The sequence below is a fragment of the Salvelinus sp. IW2-2015 genome, linkage group LG18, assembly GCF_002910315.2.
Source record: "Salvelinus sp. IW2-2015 linkage group LG18, ASM291031v2, whole genome shotgun sequence".
Taxonomy (NCBI): Eukaryota; Metazoa; Chordata; class Actinopteri; order Salmoniformes; family Salmonidae; genus Salvelinus; species Salvelinus sp. IW2-2015.
In genome coordinates this window covers 19,074,686-19,092,716 of record NC_036858.1, presented here as the reverse complement: position 1 = coordinate 19,092,716, position 18,031 = coordinate 19,074,686, and the positions used below count along the sequence as shown (strand labels likewise).

Genomic DNA, 18,031 nt, shown 5'->3' with positions numbered 1-18,031 from the left:
GTGTGTGTGTGTGTGTGTGTGTGTGTGTGTGTGGTGTGTGTGTGTGTGTGTTGTGTGGTTGTGTGTGCGTGCGTGTGTGTTTTGCTTTCAAAATAATGTCCCTCATTGAAAGTGAAGCAAACAAATAAAAGTACTTCTGTGTCATTTTCCAACAATGCAGAGTTAAAGACAAAGATACAAAAATATAATAAAAAATTGTGTCACAAGAAATAAATAGACAGTGAATTATAAGTGAAATAATCTGTCTGTAAACAATTGTTGGAAAATGACTTGTGTCATGCACAAAGTAGATGTCCTAACCGACTTGCCAAAACTATAGTTTGTTAACAAGAAATTTGTGGAGTGGTTGGAAAAACGAGTTTTTAATGACTCCAATCTAAGTGTATGTAAACTTCACGACTTCAAATAGCTCCAACCAGTTATCAAGTCAGACATTTCAGAGTTTCCTAGTTCCAACTAGCGCATGAACACAGCATTAATGCTGCGTTCAAAACAACTAGGTTCTCGGGTTGGAATTCCTTGTTGGATGACTATTCACATCGATTTTTCCCAGCTGGAGCTCTTTTTTTCCCCCGAGTTCCCAGTTGTTTTGAAAGCACTGAAGTAAAAAGTCTGAGATTTCCGATTTCCAAGTTTCCGAGTTGTTTTGAACGCGGTAATAAAAGCCGTTCTCCGACGTCATCACAGACCAGCCCCCTTTACTGAGGTGTTATTTTTGCCAAGTTCAATGTATATCTGTTGCGCCTTCTAAACGCAAAGATGAACTTAGTAGAGGTGTTGAGAAATGCGTTTACATTATAATATACGAAAGCGCAGCTCTGGGCTGTAGGTGGTGGTATACTGTTGTCGCACTTGGACTGGATATAAGTTTACTAAGGCCGAATAAACTTAACCGTGTGGGAGTTGTGTCACAGTACTCATTCACCCACTGAAGTCGGGTAGAGCTGTGTCCGTGGCCCTTGCAGAATGTCAACCGATCGGTTTGAAGTACGGTGAACTTCGAGATAAGGTTAGTAACATTTTATTCGGACTTTTTCCTAATATATTATTGCAATACGTTTTTTTTACAAGTCGCTAATACACTGCTTGTACTTGGTCCCAAACGTTACATAAGCCATGTCAACAGCAACTGTATTTTTGTTGTCATCATCCTTTCTCACATTTATTGATCGAAGTAATTGCATGTTGCCTAACCCTAACAACAAACAATAACAAATATGATGTTTATCATTATTCAAGTGAATCACTTAAGTAAAAGGTCAGAACATGCCATGGAAATGTTGTGGTGGTCATTTCTGATGAGGTACCATTCAACAATGTACAGATCCAGTCAAATATATTGGCACCTTGCACTTTTAAACAAAGGTTAAATTAAAAAAAGGCCTGTTTGATCATCGGAAAAAAGAGGGAGGGAGGAGCGCCCTTCTCAAATCAAACAGTAATCTGTGCCATTTTGTCAACAAGGCTGCATCACTTTTCCATGTGAAACACATAAATCTACTCATTACTCTACCTGCTCCTACTTCACATTGTTTTAAGCTCACTTTGCCATGGGTTTTGAACGGGGCACCTGGCTCACTCCCGGGAGGCAGCCCGGTTCAAAAGGAATGGAATCAATGTTCACCCATTGCAAAACCTGCCTACATGGTCCACCGGGTGACAGTAATTGAAACCCCAACATGTAGTTCCATAGTTTTCATTTAAATTTTTCAAGGAGAAATTGTATGTATTTAAGTATTTGTTGTTGTTGTAGGGACAGTAACATTAATACTTAAAAAAAATTATACTTAAATAGTTTTAATTTAAAAAATATATTTTTTTGTTTAGCTCCCTAATATAATTTAAGAGTATGCATTTATGGTGTCTGTAATATAATACATGTGGCAAAAACAAATGTAACATTTAATAATGCATTTCTTTAGCTTCCCCAAAACTTTTTACAATGGTGGGGGAGTGCCAAAATGGAGGCGCGGTGGCTTCAAAACAGCGTTCCGTACGTAATCTAGTGTATAAATCAATGTGAAGAGTGCATTGATGCAGCTACAGGGAACAGTAACTTTCTCGAAACAGTGCAGAGGTAAAGATGGTTGTAGTCGAGGGCTTTGGCTAGGTAACTGCTGTTGTCTTGAAATGAAACTAAACTGGAGTTTTATACCGTACTGAGCTCGTGCATAGCAGCGAATTCTTGTATAACATGTGTTTTGTAGAATGTTAAGTCAAATAAAATGTTATTGTTCACATGCGCCGAATACAACAGGTGTAGACTTTACAGTGAAATACTTACGAGCCCATTCCAACAATGCAGAATTAAAAAGACCAAATATTTGCTAAATAAAAAAGGAAATAGTAACACAATAAGGCTATATACAAGGAGTACTAGTACCGAGTCATGTGCAGGGGTACGAGGTAATTGAGGCAATACAGTATTTACATGTGGGTAGGGAGAAAAGTGACTAGGCAATCAGGATATATAATAAACAGAGTAGCAGTGTATTTGACGTGTGTTTGTTGTGTGTGAGCTTATGTAGTGTGCTGGACTGTCCGTGTATGTGTGTGAGTCTGAGTGTGCATAGAAAAGAAAGTCCCCTATTGACTGAGGCTACAGAAGCGAGGTGATAATGGCTGGCCCCCGTCTCCCCCTTTGTGTTTTAATGCAGGCACTGGCTGGTGATCACTGAGGATGGCCACATGGTGACGGGGAGGCAAGAGCCTCGCCTGGTGCTGGTGGCGTTGACCAGTGACGGGGGACAGATGTGTCTGAATGGACCCGACGTGGAGCAGCTGAGGTTCCCCGTTCTGCAGCCTGACAATCCCATCATCAACTGCAGGGTGTTTAGCAGCGATATCCAGGCAGGGACTGTGGCGACGAAGTGTCTAACTGGCTCACCAGCTACCTGGCTGCTGGAAAAACCTTTCGCTTGGTGCACTTGAGGCCCCACATGAAGCCCAGGAGGCCAGCAGAGATGGAGTCTCTCTACCTCAGACGGAAAAAAATGGCATACCCTGATTGTGGTCCGATCATGTTGCTGTCTGAAGCCTCTGTGAAGGATCTAAACAGCAGGCTGGAGAATGACGTCACAGTTGCACGCTTTCGACCCAAATATCATTGTTAGCAGTTTGCGAAGCCTTTGATGAGGATTCTTGGAAGACATCCAGATTGGCGATGTGCGGATGCACCGCGGATGGCGTGCGGAAGGTGCATCTTCACCCACGGTCGACCCTGAAACAGGAGTCATCAGTAGGAAACAGCCACTGGAGACGCTAAAAAAACTACAGACTGTGTGATGAAGCTGAGAAGCACATCTATAAGACATCGCCACTGTTTGGACAGATGTACACCGTCAGCAAACTGGGGATCCTGCAGGTTGGAGATGTGGGTGTACAAGATAAGCCACTGAGATGGATGGAGGACTTAGCCAGAGTTCCAGTCTGTTTGTGTTATCATGACAATTCCTTGTCTTGTTTGGCTTGACAAGGACATCAATGGAGTGTGAAAAAGCACAAACATATCTGGGAGCAGGCTTTGTAAAGGTCAGACCGTTTCCTGTCACAAATAAAGTAAAGGTTAAAATAAGCAATTTTTTGGCAGATTGTTGATTATATTAAATGTTACTAATAGAAATATGAAATCAATTCAGCACCCTTTATGATTGAGAACATTATAGGTAGGTTTTATGTTCTATATTGTATGAGCACAAAGACTTGTAACATTTATCATGAGTCTGATGAAGCCATTGAATGGCAAAACGTCACAATTTGTAATATTTAGAAAATAAAGTACCACGTTTTTAATCGCGAGCGAGTTGCGCCTTTTCCTTCCTGATGAAATGTTTATCATGGAAAACAATAAACCAAACTGACATTGTTGATCTGTTATGCATTTTGTTTAGGAATAGTTTCCCCATCATATTTGTTCCAAGAAAGGCTGAAATGATTACGTGTTGATGATTTACTATATCAACAGTGCTGAAACAAACAGTATTAGATAATGCATGTTTGATAACTTCACATTCATGCAGTGACATTGTAGCCAAGTCCTTCCAGAGTTCTGAGCAGTTTACACAGAATTAAATAGTTTTATTTGGACATGATAGTTGTTTTTACATTCATATCCAAGATATCCTTTAAGCAGGTACACAAGAGGTTTCCTGACACAAACTCCTTTTACCTCACAGACTCAGTCTGGCTAGTCACAATCGGGACGATTCAGAGTTGAAATAAGCACCTGCAACTCAGACTTGGGAGACTTGGGTGAAAATTTGAGTGTAAACACAAAGATCTCAAGTCTGAATCCTGTCCAACTTCTCTTGCTCCCGAGTTTCCAGATAAATGCATTTTCTTAGCACTGACAATGTCTTCTTAAAATAACTGCAACCATGACTTTTGTACAGTCCATAGATGAGCAGATCTGGTGTTAAGATTTTGTCTGCTCAATTCAAATTTCCAAACGTGCAATATATCCTAACGTGAAATGTCCATAATATGTAATATGACAATAGTACATAATGACTGTCAGTCATGGGCCTGGATGTTGTCCCAGACCCGCACCACGTCTAGGCAGTCGCTCAGGGCTTCTATCAGAGATAAGGCTGCCTCCAGCTGGGCTTGGGAAGCTGCGGTGGGTTTGTGGGACACAAACTCCAGGCTAGCGGACACAGTGCGCACCCCCAGTTCTCTCCAGCGAGGTCCGCACCTTCTTCAGCTCTGTCATGTCACACACAAACTGACAGAGAGAGAAAGTAATGTATTGATGCTGCTGGATAGGACACTAGTTCAAGGGTGTACAACTCAGACCCTCGAGGTCAGGTTTGAATTTGTCCCTGGCACAATATTTCCTTGTTCAACTCATGTTTAACATTGATGTGAAAACCCCTGGGTGGGGTTTCTAGGGTGTTATAAAATGGTTTGCAATGGAAAAATCATCCAGGTAGACCCTATTTCAATCATTTTTTTCATGTTTGGTGGCCTAATGACACAGCCCTGGTTTTTCCATAGTCCAGAAGGTCTGCAGCCCTCGAGGGCCAAATCAGTGCACTCCTGCATGTATTGACCCTAACCACGTCTCACCTGTAGGAGGGGACTTATCATCCTCATCCTCTGTTTCTTGGACGTCCTCGGCCCCCGCCTCATGGCCAGTTCCAGAGCTCGCTCGGACGACACACCCTGCCCCGCGCCCACCACCACCCCCTTCCTGCTGAAGTTATGACGCACCCCGTCGCACAGCGCTGCCTGTGGACAAACACAGAAAAATAAACAATGGATCCAGTAAACATACAGACTCTGGCTCTCTGACATAATGCAATTACTCACAACATAATGAAAACTATCTAAACTGAACATAAGAAACACTTAAAACTTACCATCACAACCCCCCCCCCCCCCCCCCCCCCCCCAATCTGACCCGTGTTTGTTGAGCAGATGTTTGAGTTCCTGGTGACTTCGGGTGTTGTTGTCAGTTAGCATATCGATGAGCAGCATGCAGCCACCAGGCCCCCGGGTTCATATTGTGTCTGGTTCCTGCCTTGGACTTTTCCTGAGAAGAGGACAAAAGCAGAGGTGTGGACTCGAGTCTGACTCGATTTCACAAATGTTTCATGAGCTGAAATAAATCAATTAAAAATCACTGAAATGTTCCATATGCACAAAAGCTTATTTGTCTCAAATTTTGTGCACAAATTTGTTTACATCCCTGTTAGTGAGCATTTCTCCTTTGCAAAGATAATTCATCCACCTGACAGGTGTGGCATATCAAGAAGTGATCGTTACACAGGTGGACATTGTGCTGGGGACAATTAAAGGCTACTCTAAAATGTGCAGTTTTGTCACACAACACAAGCCACAGATGTCTCAAGTTGAGGTAGCATGCAATTGGCATGCTGACTGCAGGAATGTTCACAAGAGCTGTTGCAAGAAAATTGAATGTTTATTTCTCTACCATAAGGCTGCCTCCAACGTCAATTAGAGAATTTGGCAGTACGTTCAACTGGCCTCAACCGCAGACCACGTGTAACCATGCCAGCCCAGAACCTCCACATCCCTTCATCACCTGTGGATCGTCTGAGACCAGCCACCCGGACAGCTAATGAAACTGTGGATTTGTACAACTGAAGAATTTCTGCACAAACTGTAAGAAATCTTTTTGACACACCAGGGTCTTGACCTGACTGCAGTTTGGCGTCTTAAACCGTCTTCAGTGGGCAAATGCTCACCTTTGATGGCCACTGGCACGTTGGAGAAGTGTGCTCTTCACGGATGAATCGCAGATCTCAACCGACGTCAGCGTGTATGTTGTCGTGTGGGCAAGCGGTTTGCTGATGTGAACAGAGTCCCCCATGGTGAGGTGGGGTAGTTCCCGCCAATATCCAGCACACTTGCCACAACCATTGAAGAGGAGTGGGACAACATTCCACTGGCCACAATCAACAGCCTGATCAACTCGATGCGAAGGAAATGTCGCGCTGCTTGAGGCAAATGGTGGTCACACCAGATACTGACTGGTTTTCTGTCCACGCCCCTACTTTTTTTTTTTAAGTATCTGTGACCAAAAGATGCATATCTTTATTCCCATTCATGTGAAATCCATAGATTAGGCCCTAATGAATTTATTTAAATGTGACCGATTTCCTTATATTAACGCAGTAAAATCTTTGAAATTGTTGCATTTATTTTTTGTTCAGTGTGAATTGTATCATAATGCATTATATCCGAGTGTTATAAGTGTTACAAAAACATTTCACTTTGATGCAGTCAGTCAACTTACCGCTCCCTTGATGGGCAGCTTCTATGGACGCCTTTGGGCATGTTCTTGCCTCGGCATTGCTCCACTACATTCGCCAATGCTAGATTGAATTCTGGATTACTAGATCTCCCTTCTGTAGAAACAGAATTAACAAGCAAATCACAGGAATGGTTGATGCAGCACCAGTCAAAGCATTCCTCATAATGCTCACATGTAGTGCATGAATTGGAGCAAACAAGTTGTCAGTCACACTTACCTTTGACTGCAATTCTTATCATCATCCCAAACTTCAATGAACATTCGACTCCCGGGCTGCATCTTTGGGTCCTTTTATATTTTTCACCTTTGACCACTTATTATGACCAGCACACAAGTTTAGGGCACAGATGTAGTGTCTCTTACAGGATGGGTTGTCCAAAGAGGGTAGCGACAATGTCAACGTCAGGTCTGTGCGGGCTGGACGATCCTTGCACCCATGTAATGTTGGTGGTCAAGTAGGCAAGTCGACGTAAACACAGAGGCATGAAAACCCCTCAAACACCACTCGCCCATCCATTGCTCTTGAGTCAGAAAAGGAAAATGTAAGGGCATTGCATTGACAAACAGTATTATATGTTTGGTATACATGCGAGAACCAGAAGAAACACGTGGACGTATGTGCAAATGTAAAAATGGCATGACAGTTGCCTCGCTTTTATGTAAACAAAAAAAAACGGACATTTATAAGCTTAGCTGCTAGCTAACGTTACTACTTGCTGCTAAACACACATAAAAAAGTACCTACATTTTATAAGCTTAGCTAGCTAACGTTACTATTGCTGCTAAGAAGACCCACGTAAAAAAGTACCTACATTTGATAAGCTTAGCTAGCTTGACGTTCTACTTTGCGCTAAGAAGACCACATAACATAGGTCTGCTATCTTTACTAGCTATAATGCCGTTCCTAATGAACACACACACACACACACACACACACACACACACACACACACACACACACACACACACACACACACACACACACATATATAAATATTTCCCCTTTATTACTTTACCAAACATCATGACATTAGTGATTGTCAAAATCTGTTCACTTCTAAAATTTGGGCCATTTAAACAGCATGCGTCCCTCCTATAGACAAAGGGGCGAATGGCTATGTAAAGGGATCGATTTGTCATTCTGAGCATATGCAATGTGTCTACCTCCRACGTAAAACAAAATGTTTGACTTCCACACAAAATTACCTCTTTACTTATTTTAGGTTTAAGGAAGTGTGTAGGTTGCATTCTTTATTGTAGAGCTATGAAAGTTATGTATTTAGACCGATGTTCAAGACATTCAGCGATTGCTTTGCCATGAAGCATTATAGCTGGATTGCTCAGAGCATAGAGATGTACAGAGATCTCTGGTACCCAAAAGCCTATATTACGAAAGGCAGCACCATTGTGGACTGATACGTTGTGATCTCTATACATCTCTATGGCTCAGAGGTGCCTGCAATTAAAGGGACAATTAACTAAAATGTGCATTAAAGGACAGTTAACAAAAAGATATTAGAAAATGTTAGCCCTGTTCTACAATGAGATAATATCAGTCAGCTACATGGCCTTTATTGGTTTACAGTCACACATCTAACAACACAAATAATTGTTTTCTAATTTATTTATTTATATTATTTATTATTCAGTTAATATTTTTGTTGACTGTAAATACTTATTATGCATGCTTTTGGTGTTATAGCAATGTTTATGTTTATGTACACTTTCAATGAGGACATTAATTTGAAAGCAAAACACACACGCACGCACGCACACACACACACACACACACACACACAACACACACACACACACCACACACACACACACACACACACACAACACACACCAACACACACACACCCACACACACACACACACACACACACACACACACATACAGAGGATGACAGTGGCCAGTGACCATAGCACTGGCTATGGTCACTGGCCACTGTCATCCTCTGTATGTGTGTGTGTGTGTGTGTGTGTGTGTGTGTGTGTGTGTGTGTGTGTGTGGTGTGGTGGTGTGTGTGTGTGTGTGTGGTGTGTGGTGTGGTGTGTGTGTGTGTGTGTGTGTGGTGGTGTGTGTTGTTTTGCTTTCAAAATAATGTCCCTCATTGAAAGGAAGCAAACAAATAAAGTACTTTGTGTCATTTTCCAACAATGCAGAGTTAAAGACAAAGATACAAAAATATAATAAAAAATGACAAAGAAATAAATAACAGTGAATTATAAGTGAAATAATCTGTCTTAAACAATTGTTGGAAAATGACTTGTTCATGCACAAAGTAGATGTCCTAACCGACTTGCCAAAACTAAGTTTGTTAAACAGAAATTTGTGGAGTGGTTGAAAAACGAGTTTTTAATGACTCCAATCTAAGTGTATGTAAACTTCCGACTTCAAATAGCTCCAACCAGTTATCAGTCAGACAATTTCAGAGTTTCCTAGTTCCAACTAGCGCATGAACACAGCATTAATGCTGCGTTCAAAACAACTAGGTTCTCGGGTTGGAATTCCTTGTTGGATGACTATTCACATCGATTTTTCCCAGTTGGAGCTCTTTTTTTCCCCGAGTTCCCAGTTGTTTTGAAAGCACTGAAGTAAAAAGTCTGAGATTTCCGATTTCCAAGTTTCCGAGTTGTTTTGAACGCGGTAATAAAAGCCGTTCTCCGACGTCATCACAGACCAGCCCCCTTTACTGAGGTGTTATTTTTGCCAAGTTCAATGTATATCTGTTGCGCCTTCTAAACGCAAAGATGAACTTAGTAGAGGTGTTGAGAAATGCGTTTACATTTATATATAMGAAAGCGCAGCTCTGGGCTGTAGGTGGTGGTATTACTGTTGTCGCACTTGGACTTGGATATAAGTTTTTACTAAGGCCGAATAAACTTAACCGTGTGGGAGTTGTGTCACAGCTACTCATTCACCCACTGAAGTCGGGTAGAGCTGTGTCCGTGGCCCTTGCAGAATGTCAACCGATCGGTTTGAAGTACGGTGAACTTCGAGATAGGTTAGTAACATTTTATTCGGACTTTTTCCTAATATATTATTGCAATACGTTTTTTTTACAAGTCGCTAATGCACTGCTTGTACTGGTCCCAAACGTTACATAAGCCATGTCAACAGCAACTGTATTTTATGTTGTCATCATCCTTTCTCACATTTATTGATCGAAGTAATTGCATGTTGCCTAACCCTAACAACAACAAYAACAAATAGTATGTTTATCAATTATTCAAGTGAATCACTTAAGTAAAAGGTCAGAACATGCCATGGAAATGTTGTGGTGGTCATTCTGATGAGGTACCATTCAACAATGTACAGATCCAGTCAAATATATTGGCACCTTGCACTTTTTMAAYAAAGGTTMAATTAAAAAAAGGCCTGTTATGTCATCRGACAAAAGAGGGGAGGGAGGAGCGCCCTTCTCAAATCAAACAGTAATCTGTGCCATTTTGTCAACAAGGCTGCATCACTTTTCCATGTGAAAACACATAAATCTACTCATTACTCTACCTGCTCCTACTTCACATTGTTTATAGCTCACTTTGCCATGGGTTTTGAACGGGGCACCTGGCTCACTCCCGGGAGGCAGCCCGGTTCCAAAAGGAATGGAATCAATGTTCACCCATTGCAAAACCTGCCTACATGGTCCACCGGGTGACAGTAATTGAAACCCCAACATGTAGTTCCATAGTTTTTCATTTAAATGTTTCAAGGAGAAATTGTATGTATTTAAGTATTTGTTGTTGTTGTAGGGACAGTAACATTAATACTTWWAAAAAATTATACTTTAAATAGTTTTTAATTTAAAAAATATATTTTTATGTTTAGCTCCCATAATATAATTTAAGAGTATGCATTATGGTGTCTGTAATATAATACATGTGGCAAAAACAAATGTAGACATTAATAAATGCATTTCTTTAGCTTCCCCAAAACTTTTTTACAATGGTGGGGGAGTGCCAAAATGGAGGCGCGGTGGCTTCAAAACAGCGTTCCGTAMGTAATCTAGTGTATAAATCAATGTGAAGAGTGCATTGATGCAGCTACAGGGAACAGTAACTTTTCTCGAAACAGTGCAGAGGTAAAGATGGTTGTAGTCGAGGGCTTTGGCTAGGTAACTGCTGTTGTCTTGAAATGAAACTAAACTGGAGTTTTAATACCGTACTGAGCTCGTGCATAGCAGCGAATTCTTGTATAACATGTGTTTTGTAGAATGTTAAGTCAAATAAAATGTTATTGTTCACATGCGCCGAATACAACAGGTGTAGACTTTACAGTGAAATACTTACGAGCCCATTTCCAACAATGCAGAATTAAAAAGACAAATATTTGCTAAATAAAAAAGGAAATAGTAACACAATAAGGCTATATACAAGGAGTACTAGTACCGAGTCAATGTGCAGGGGTACGAGGTAATTGAGGCAATACAGTATTTACATGTGGGTAGGGAGAAAAGTGACTAGGCAATCAGGATATATAATAAACAGAGTAGCAGTGTATTTGACGTGTGTTTTGTGTGTGAGCTTATGTAGTGTGCTGGACTGTCCGTGTATGTGTGTGAGTCTGAGTGTGCATAGAAAAGAAAGTCCCCTATTGACTGAGGCTACAGAAGCGAGGTGATAATGGCTGGCCCCCTCTCCCCCCTTTGTGTTTTAATGCAGGCACTGGCTGGTGATCACTGAGGATGGCCACATGGTGACGGGGAGGCAAGAGCCTCGCCTGGTGCTGGTGGCGTTGACCAGTGACGGGGGACAGATGTGTCTGAATGGACCCGACGTGGAGCAGCTGAGGTTCCCCGTTCTGCAGSCTGACAATCCCATCATCAACTGCAGGGTGTTTAGCAGCGATATCCAAGGCAGGGACTGTGGCGACGAAGTGTCTAACTGGCTCACCAGCTACCTGGCTGCTGGAAAAACCTTTCGCTTGGTGCACTTTGAGCCCCACATGAAGCCCAGGAGGCCAGCAGAGATGGAGTCTCTCTATCCTCAGACGGAAAAAATGGCATACCCTGATTGTGGTCCGATCATGTTGCTGTCTGAAGCCTCTGTGAAGGATCTAAACAGCAGGCTGGAGAATGACGTCACAGTTGCACGCTTTCGACCAAATATCATTGTTAGCAGTTGCGAAGCCTTTGATGAGGATTCTTGGGAAGACATCCAGATTGGCGATGTGCGGATGCACCGCGTGATGGCGTGCGGAAGGTGCATCTTCACCACGGTCGACCCTGAAACAGGAGTCATCAGTAGGAAACAGCCACTGGAGACGCTAAAAAACTACAGACTGTGTGATGAAGCTGAGAAGCACATCTATAAGACATCGCCACTGTTTGGACAGATGTACACCGTCAGCAAGACTGGGATCCTGCAGGTTGGAGATGTGGTGTACAAGATAAGCCACTGAGATGGATGGAGGACTTAGCCAGAGTTCCAGTCTGTTTGTGTTATCATGACAATTCCTTGTCTTGTTTGGCTTGACAAGGACATCAATGGAGTGKGAAAAAGCACAAACATATCTGGGAGCAGGCTTTGTAAAGGTCAGACCGTTTCCTGTCACAAAATAAAGTAAAGGTTAAAATAAGCAATTTTTTGCCAGATCAGATATGTTGATATTAAATGTTAATAGAAATATGAAATCAATTCAGCACCCTTTATGATTGAGAACATTATAGGTAGGTTTTATGTTCTATATTGTATGAGCACAAAGACTTGTAACATTTATCATGAGTCTGATGAAGGCCATTGAMTGGCAAAACGTCACAATTTGTAATATTTAGAAAAAATAAAGTACCACGTTTTGAATCGCGAGCGAGTTGCGCCTTTTCCTTCCTGATGWAATGTTTATCATGGAAAACAATAAACCAAACTGACATTGTTGATCTTTATGCATTTTGTTTAGGAATAGTTTCCCCATCATATTTGTTCCAAGAAAGGCTGAAATGATTACGTGTCGATGATTTACTATATCAACAGTGCTGAAACAAACAGTATCAGATAATGCATGTTTGATAACTTCACATTCATGCAGTGACATTGTAGCCAAGTCCTTCCAGAGTTCTGAGCAGTTTACACAGAAATTAAATAGTTTTATTTGGACATGATAGTTGTTTTTACATTCATATCCAAGATATCCTTTAAGCAGGTACACGAGTGTTACATGGTTTCCTGACACAAACTCCTTTTACCTCACAGACTCAGTCTGGCTAGTCACAATCGGGACGATTCAGAGTTGAAATAAGCACCTGCAACTCAGACTTGGGTGAACATTTGAGTTAAACACACAGATCTCAAGTCTGAATCCTGTCCAACTTCTCTTGCTCCCGAGTTTCCAGATAAATGCATTTTTCTTAGCACTGACAAACGCAATGTCTTCTTAAAATAACTGCAACCATGACTTTTGTACAGTCCATAGATGAGCAGATCTGGTGTTAAGATTTGTCTGCTCAATTCAAATTTCCAAACGTGCAATATATCCTAACGTGAAATGTCCATAATATGTAATATGACAATAGTACATAATGACTGTCAGTCATGGGCCTGGATGTTGTCCCAGACCCGCACCACGTCTAGGCAGTCGCTCAGGGCTTCTATCAGAGATAAGGCTGCCTCCAGCTGGGCTTGTGGAAGCTGCGTGGGTTTGTGGGACACAAACTCCAGGCTAGCGGACACAGTGCGCACCCCCAGTTCTTCCAGCGAGGTCCGCACCTTCTTCAGCTCTGTCATGTCACACACAAACTGACAGAGAGAGAAAGTAATGTATTGATGCTGGATAGGACACTAGTTCAAGGGTGTACAACTCAGACCCTCGAGGTCAGGTTTGAATTTGTCCCTGGCACAATATTTCCTTGTTCAATACATTAACTTGAAAACCCCTGGGTTGTGTTCATTAGGGTGTTCTAAAATGGTTTGCAATGGAAAAATCATCCAGGTAGACCCTATTTCAATCATTTTTTTCATGTTTGGTGCCTAATGAACACAGCCCTGGTTTTTCCATAGTCCAGMAGGTCTGCAGCCCTCGAGGGCCAAATCAGTGCACTCCTGCATGTATTGACCCTAACCACGTCTCACCTGTAGGAGGGACTTATCATCCTCATCCTCTGTTTCTTGGACGTCCTCGGCCCCCGCCTCGATGGCCAGTTCCAGAGCTCGCTCGGACGACACACCCTGCCCCTGCGCCACCACCACCCCCTTCCTGCTGAAGTTATGACGCACCCCGTCGCACAGCGCTGCCCTGTGGACAAACACAGAAAAATAAACAATGGATCAGTAAACATACAGACTCTGGCTCTCTGACATAATGCAATTACTCACAACATAATGAAAACTATCTAAACTGAACATAAGAAACACTTAAAACATTTACCATCACAACCCCCCCCCCNGACCCGTGTTTGTTGAGCAGATGTTTGAGTTCCTGGTGACTTCGGGTGTTGTTGTCAGTTAGCATATCGATGAGCAGCATGCAGCCACCAGGCCCCCTGGCTTCATATGTGTGCTGGGTTCCTGCCTTGGACTTTTCCTGAGAAGAGGACAAAAGCAGAGGTGTGGACTCGAGTCTGACTCGATTTCACAAATGTTTCATGAGCTGAAATAAATCAATTAAAAATCACTGAAATGTTCCATATGCACAAAAGCTTATTTGTCTCAAATTTTGTGCACAAATTTGTTTACATCCCTGTTAGTGAGCATTTCTCCTTTGCAAAGATAATTCATCCACCTGACAGGTGTGGCATATCAAGAAGTGATCGTTACACAGGTGGACATTGTGCTGGGGACAATTAAAGGCTACTCTAAAATGTGCAGTTTTGTCACACAACACAATGCCACAGATGTCTCAAGTTGAGGTAGCATGCAATTGGCATGCTGACTGCAGGAATGTTCACAAGAGCTGTTGCAAGAAAATTGAATGTTTATTTCTCTACCATAAGCTGCCTCCAACGTCAATTTAGAGAATTTGGCAGTACGTTCAACTGGCCTCAACCGCAGACCACGTGTAACCATGCCAGCCCAGAACCTCCACATCCAACTTCATCACCTGTGGGATCGTCTGAGACCAGCCACCCGGACAGCTAATGAAACTGTGGATTTGTACAACTGAAGAATTTCTGCACAAACTGTAAGAAATCTTTAGACACACCAGGGTCTTGACCTGACTGCAGTTTGGCGTCTTAACCGTCTTCAGTGGGCAAATGCTCACCTTTGATGGCCACTGGCACGTTGGAGAAGTGTGCTCTTCACGGATGAATCCCGAGATCTCAACGACGTCAGCGTGTATGTTGTCGTGTGGGCAAGCGGTTTGCTGATGTGAACAGAGTCCCCCATGGTGGAGGTGGGGTAGTTCCCGCCAATATCCAGCAACTTCGCACAACCATTGAAGAGGAGTGGGACAACATTCCACTGGCCACAATCAACAGCCTGATCAACTCGATGCGAAGGAAATGTCGCGCTGCTTGAGGCAAATGGTGGTCACACCAGATACTGACTGGTTTTCTGTCCACGCCCCTACTTTTTTTTTTTTTAAGTATCTGTGACCAAAAGATGCATATCTTTATTCCCATTCATGTGAAATCCATAGATTAGGCCCTAATGAATTTATTTAAATTGACCGATTTCCTTATATTAACGCAGTAAAATCTTTGAAATTGTTGCATTTATATTTTTGTTCAGTGTAAYTGTATCATAATGCATTATATCCGAGTGTTATAAGTGTTACAAAAACATTTCACTTTGATCAGTCAGTCAACTTACCGCTCCCTTGATGGCAGCTTCTATGGAYGCTTTGGGCATGTTCTTGCCTCGGCATTGCTCCACTACATTCGCCAATGCTAGATTGAATTCTGGATTACTAGATCTCCCTTCTGTAGAAAACAGAATTAACAAGCAAATCACAGGAATGGTTGATGCAGCACCAGTCAAAGCATTCCTCATAATGCTCACATGTAGTGCATTGAATTGGAGCAAACAAGTTGTCAGTCACACTTACCTTTGACTGCAATTCTTATCATCATCCCAAACTTCATGAACATTCGACTYCGGGCTGCATCTTTGGGTCCTTTTATATTTTTCACCTTTGACCACTTATTATGACCAGCACACAAGTTAGGGCACAGATGTAGTGTTCTTACAGGATGGGTTGTCCAAAGAGGGTAGCGACATGTCACCGTCAGGTCTGTGCGGGCTGGACGAATCCTTGCRCCCATGTAATTGTTGGTGGTCAAGTAGGCAAGTCGACGTAAACACAGAGGCATGAAACCCCTCAACACCACTCGCCATCCCATTGCTCTGAGTCAGAAAAGGAAAATGTAAGGGCATTGCATTGACAAACAGTATTATATGTTTGGTATACATGCGAGAACCAGAAGAAACACGTGGACGTATGTGCAAATGTAAAAATGGCTTATGACAGTTGCCTCGCTTTTATGTAAAACAAAAAAAAACGACATTTGATAAGCTTAGCTAGCTAGCTAACGTTACTACTTGCTGCTAAGACCACATAAAAAAAGTACCTACATTTTATAAGCTTAGCTAGCTAACGTTACTATTGCTGCTAAGAAGACCACGTAAAAAAGTACCTACATTTGATAAGCTTAGCTAGCTGACGTTACTACTTGCTGCTAAGAAGACCACATAACAGTAGGTCTGCTATCTTACTAGCTATAATGCCTGTTCCTAATGGAAAACGTATGAATTATTGAATGTATCACATTTTCCGTAAACGTACACTTTATAAAGAGTAAGTGTTGGTGTCCTTTGAGGTCAAATTGACGCTTCCGGGTTGTCTAGTGACGAAAGWAGCGGACCTTTCAAAATAAAAGTCCGCCATTTAAAGATTTACTGTTACCACAAGAGGGCGACAGACAATATTTCCAACAGTAAATGTTATCGTCAGCATTTGTATAGACATTATTTAAAGTGTGTCTTTTGGTTGTAAAAAAACCAAGCCAACATTTCTTATAGCCTCTCAAAATGTCTTCGTGATACAATTGGAGGTAAAGTAATGCACGTTGTTTTGTTATAATCATGTTAAAGCCAGTTTCTAAGATTTCATTTCCATTAAATACATATATTTTGAATGATATAAAAAAACAAGGACCATTTTCTTTGTTAATGTTTTTGTTGTAGAGGACTTTATAAGCTAATTATTTGTATGACTTCAAATCTTTTTTAGAGTTAATACATTGTTCTCATTGAATGACATTGTTGTTTTAAGCATGTGAAAATGTAATGGGATGCATTTGCTCCATGGTGTATGWTTTTTGTGTGTGCCCCCCGTCTTTGATGGACTATGGCATTTCTGATGATATACATTCTAAAAGATAATTATGGCCTATTGAACAGAGCATTTTTAGAGAAGGAGAAAAAAATAGATACTGCGAGAATAGACCTGAGATACTGAGTCACCTGGAGAGGCAGATAGGGAGAGTAGTCTACACAGCAGAAAAGGAGGTGTGGAGGGTGAGAGAAACACAGAGAGAGATTCATGATGGGGATTGTTGGCTGCACCAGGCAGCAAAGAGTTAACTGAGGTGGAACGCCAAGAGGACAGCCCATTCCCACAGTCAACAATGGAAGGAGCTGCAGTAGATGAGCAGCTCTCCTACTCTTCCCTCCTCCCCTTACTAACTAACATCATGCTCACACAAAGGAACATGGTAGAGGTACTCATCCCTGAGATACATGAGGAATTCCATACCTAGTCACTGGGACCTGACCTTACCAATGCTCATTGTTCACAAGAGAAGCACTACATACAGAAGATTGAAAAAAGAGACGAGAGCGCGCATTGGAAGACTACCAGTGGTTATAGAGAATCCTTTACTTAACTTCCACAACTGATTCTATTGTCACTCTCAGCTGTGCGGGAGAAGCTGGACGTGTTGATTGAATAACTTCCCATCCAACAATGCCATGGTTCATGGGGTGCCATTCATGAGAAGTATTATCAGGATCACCTCCTACCTAAGCGTTTAGCCTCTTGTGAAACAAAGTTACGACATCATCATCACTGTCAGTGAGACGTGTGCAGGCACCAAGGTAATAGGAGCGGCAATGGGACACAGCCTCGAGGACCACCACTCTACATGTTTCGGGGGACGTTTCCCTTCTCTGCACCCTAGAGAGGAGTTGTGAGCAGGAGGTGTCTTGGTGATTAAAAGTTTTGGTTCAGGTTGAAGGTCAAAAGGAAGTCATGGTGTCCGTGGGGAGAATCAGAATTGTTCTCTGCTGCGTATTGATGAATGTCAGTGCAGT

The 18,031-nt window shown here is 42.1% G+C and overlaps 2 protein-coding genes and 2 pseudogenes across 4 annotated transcripts; 2 read left to right on the top strand and 2 right to left on the bottom strand.

Annotated features, from left to right (window-relative positions):
• Window positions 1–565: 565 nt before the first annotated feature.
• On the top strand, window positions 566–3,798 carry LOC111978149 (mitochondrial amidoxime-reducing component 1-like; annotated as a pseudogene).
• A 136-nt stretch (window positions 3,799–3,934) lies between these two features.
• Window positions 3,935–6,334, bottom strand: LOC139029196 (translational activator of cytochrome c oxidase 1-like; annotated as a pseudogene).
• A 3,119-nt stretch (window positions 6,335–9,453) lies between these two features.
• marc1 (mitochondrial amidoxime reducing component 1) lies at window positions 9,454–12,589 on the top strand. The gene is made up of 2 exons (XM_024008028.2): window positions 9,454–9,789; window positions 11,447–12,589. The coding sequence occupies exons 1-2, from the start codon at window positions 9,536–9,538 to the stop codon at window positions 12,183–12,185; spliced, it is 993 nt and encodes a 330-aa protein (XP_023863796.1). The 5' UTR covers window positions 9,454–9,535; the 3' UTR covers window positions 12,186–12,589.
• A 257-nt stretch (window positions 12,590–12,846) lies between these two features.
• Window positions 12,847–16,588, bottom strand: LOC111978148 (translational activator of cytochrome c oxidase 1). Of its 3 annotated transcripts, none has more exons than XM_024008029.1 (6): window positions 16,503–16,588; window positions 15,765–16,063; window positions 15,530–15,639; window positions 14,167–14,300; window positions 13,850–14,012; window positions 12,847–13,516 (listed from the first exon to the last, which is right to left on the bottom strand). In XM_024008029.1, exons 2-6 carry the CDS (start codon window positions 16,057–16,059, stop codon window positions 13,307–13,309), a joined length of 912 nt encoding a protein of 303 aa, XP_023863797.1. In that variant the 5' UTR covers window positions 16,060–16,063; window positions 16,503–16,588; the 3' UTR covers window positions 12,847–13,306. The 3 variants fall into 3 exon arrangements, with proteins under 3 accessions (XP_023863797.1, XP_023863798.1, XP_070304468.1); XM_024008030.1 differs by lacking the exon at window positions 16,503–16,588 and adding an exon at window positions 16,358–16,496; XM_070448367.1 differs by lacking the exon at window positions 16,503–16,588 and adding an exon at window positions 16,223–16,242.
• Window positions 16,589–18,031: the final 1,443 nt, after the last annotated feature.